The 2,360-nt window shown below is 55.6% G+C and overlaps 1 protein-coding gene across 1 annotated transcript; it reads right to left on the bottom strand.

Moving 5' to 3' along the window:
* Positions 1-243: 243 nt before the first annotated feature.
* LOC125226902 (transcription factor Sox-14) lies at positions 244-2,096 on the bottom strand. Its single transcript, XM_048131080.1, has one exon. The coding sequence runs from the start codon at positions 1,966-1,968 to the stop codon at positions 868-870; it is 1,101 nt and encodes a 366-aa protein (XP_047987037.1). The 5' UTR covers positions 1,969-2,096; the 3' UTR covers positions 244-867.
* Positions 2,097-2,360: the final 264 nt, after the last annotated feature.

Raw genomic sequence — 2,360 nt, 5'->3', positions numbered from 1 at the left:
TTTGAATAAATAAAATCTTTCAATATATAGAAAAATGCTTAGAGTGCCGAGACCTAATTTTCAAGCACTTTGACGGTATTTTTAAAAATGTATCCACAACAAGGCTCAGGTATAAATTACAAACACTTGACGACAAGCAACACTTGGTAATTGCAAAGTACGGTCGAATAAATGCGGTTAAAACCGGCTGGTTTTACCTGGCCATTACAACCTGGGTGGGGCGGGGAGGAACAAAACAGCATGTCATTTTAACGCGTCGTTTATTGATAACTTCATCTTTTCTTCAATATACTTTTGTGTCCACTGACTATATAACACTCACTGTACATTTTCGTATTACAATATTTTAGTCTTTCGAGGCTTTATAACGTTCGTTTCCATATAACAAATATTTGTACAAAGCACGACGGGAGTACGAGTGGCGTCGTGGCACGGCTTACTATCTACCTACGCTTTACGACTAACTCCAACGTTAACTCTAGCCTTTATCACTATATTTACAAATTGTTCAATTTTTTTGGTATTCAATTTACCACAAACACTACATCGTCTCTCAACCTGTCACGCCGCCTTTCATTCATCCGCACATCACATCTTAAAATATTTAACTTAAAACCATGAAAAAATACAATAATTGTAATATAATACAGGTCATCAACAACATTTAATTGAACTCCCGGCCGCCTCGCCGACGGCGGCCGAGCAACGCGCAACACTAACAGCGTCCTTAAAACAAATAAATGGACATACCTAGCAGTATGTGCAGTAACGATCACTGTCCGATCCGAACCGATTGGGAACAAAGTCACTGGCGTGCGAGCCCGCTCAGAGCGGCGGGATGTCGATGTCGCACGCGAAGGGCGATTCTCAGATGAGCGGCATGGCGCGCTCGTTGGCGGCGGCGTACCGCTGCTCGTCCGGCACGTGGTACATGCTGATGATCTGCGACAGGTCCTGCTGGCCGTACTCGCGCTTCATGGTCATCTCGTGGTGGTGCGCGTGGTGGCCGAACTCGCGCTTCAGCTGCGCCGGCTCGTGCGGCACGAACTCGCGCTTCATGCCCGGCGGGCCCGGCGACACCGGCTCCGACTTGGCCGAGGAGCCGCTCGGCGAGTGCGATGCGCACGACGGCGGCAACGCGTACCCGCCCGGCGACCCGGGGCCCAGCACGTACCCGGACGGCGACGGCGGCTGCGGCAGGTACGGCGACCCTTGTCCGCCGCCGTAGTACCCACCGCCGTAACCACCTTGCTGCATTTGAGACACGTCATACCGTGGGTATCCGTAAGCTTGCTGTTGGTATGCGCTCGGGTCGTGCATCATGTATCCGTTGGGCATGTAACCGTTAGGAGTCATCTGGTACATATCGCGCGGCTGTTGCGCCGTCGGCGCCGACGCGCGCTGCGCTTCACTAGCTCCTAAAAGAGCTCCTCCTCCGAGAGGGTATTTTTCTTGTTTCTTAGCTAACGTCTTCGTCTTCCTCCGTGGTCTATATTTATAATCTGGATGTTCCTTCATGTGAACGGCGCGAAGTCTCTTCGCCTCGTCGATGAACGGTCGTTTCTCGGATTCCGAGAGATCTTTCCACTGTGCACCGAGACGTTTTGATATTTCCGAATTATGCATTTTTGGATTGTCGGAGGCCATCTTCCTGCGTTGGCCGCGCGACCATACCATGAATGCGTTCATGGGGCGCTTGACTCTGTCCGAGTTGGAGTTTTTGCTGGTGTTATTGTTGTTGTTGTGGGGAGTCTGTTGGTGCTGCGGCTGCGGCTGGTGGTGCTGCGCGAGCGGCTGGTGGTGCTGGTGCTGGTGCTGTAGCGGCTGGTGCTGCGAGAGCGGCTGCTGCTGCGGCAGCATCATGCCGCCGAGCGCGCCCAGAGAGCCGTAGCCGTGCTGGAGCGCGTGGTGCGGCGGCACGGTGGCGTGCAGGCTGCCGCCCTTCAGGTCCGTCTCCATCGTCAACATGTCGTCTTCCTGCGGCGCGTACAGCTTGCCGAACTTCGTTCACCTTACACAACGAGAGAACTGTCGGTCGTTCACATGGACTCGCGGCGGGAGCGGCGAGGTGTCTCGCGGTACCGTACGGCGCGAAGGCTACGTGCGTTGTGAGGCGGCTGGCTCCGGGCGGCGGCGGCTGCCCGCGCCCCTGCCGCGCGCGCCCCGCGGCCCCGCCCGGCCCGGCGGGCGGCCAATGGCGCGCCGGAGCGCAGCCCCGCCCCGCCCGCACCCTCCCACCCGCGCGCCCTGCATTTTTAATCGCGCGGCGAACGAGACGAGCGTGCCGCGCCGCTGCCTCATGCAAATCTCAATTTTGTTTGCCGACGGTGTGCACCCACTTGGCATCCGCTTATGTCGTA

The sequence above is a fragment of the Leguminivora glycinivorella genome, chromosome 6 (genome assembly GCF_023078275.1).
Source record: "Leguminivora glycinivorella isolate SPB_JAAS2020 chromosome 6, LegGlyc_1.1, whole genome shotgun sequence".
Lineage (NCBI taxonomy): Eukaryota > Metazoa > Arthropoda > Insecta > Lepidoptera > Tortricidae > Leguminivora > Leguminivora glycinivorella.
The sequence above is the reverse complement of the archived record's forward strand: the minus strand, read 5'-3'. Positions and strand labels throughout refer to the sequence as shown.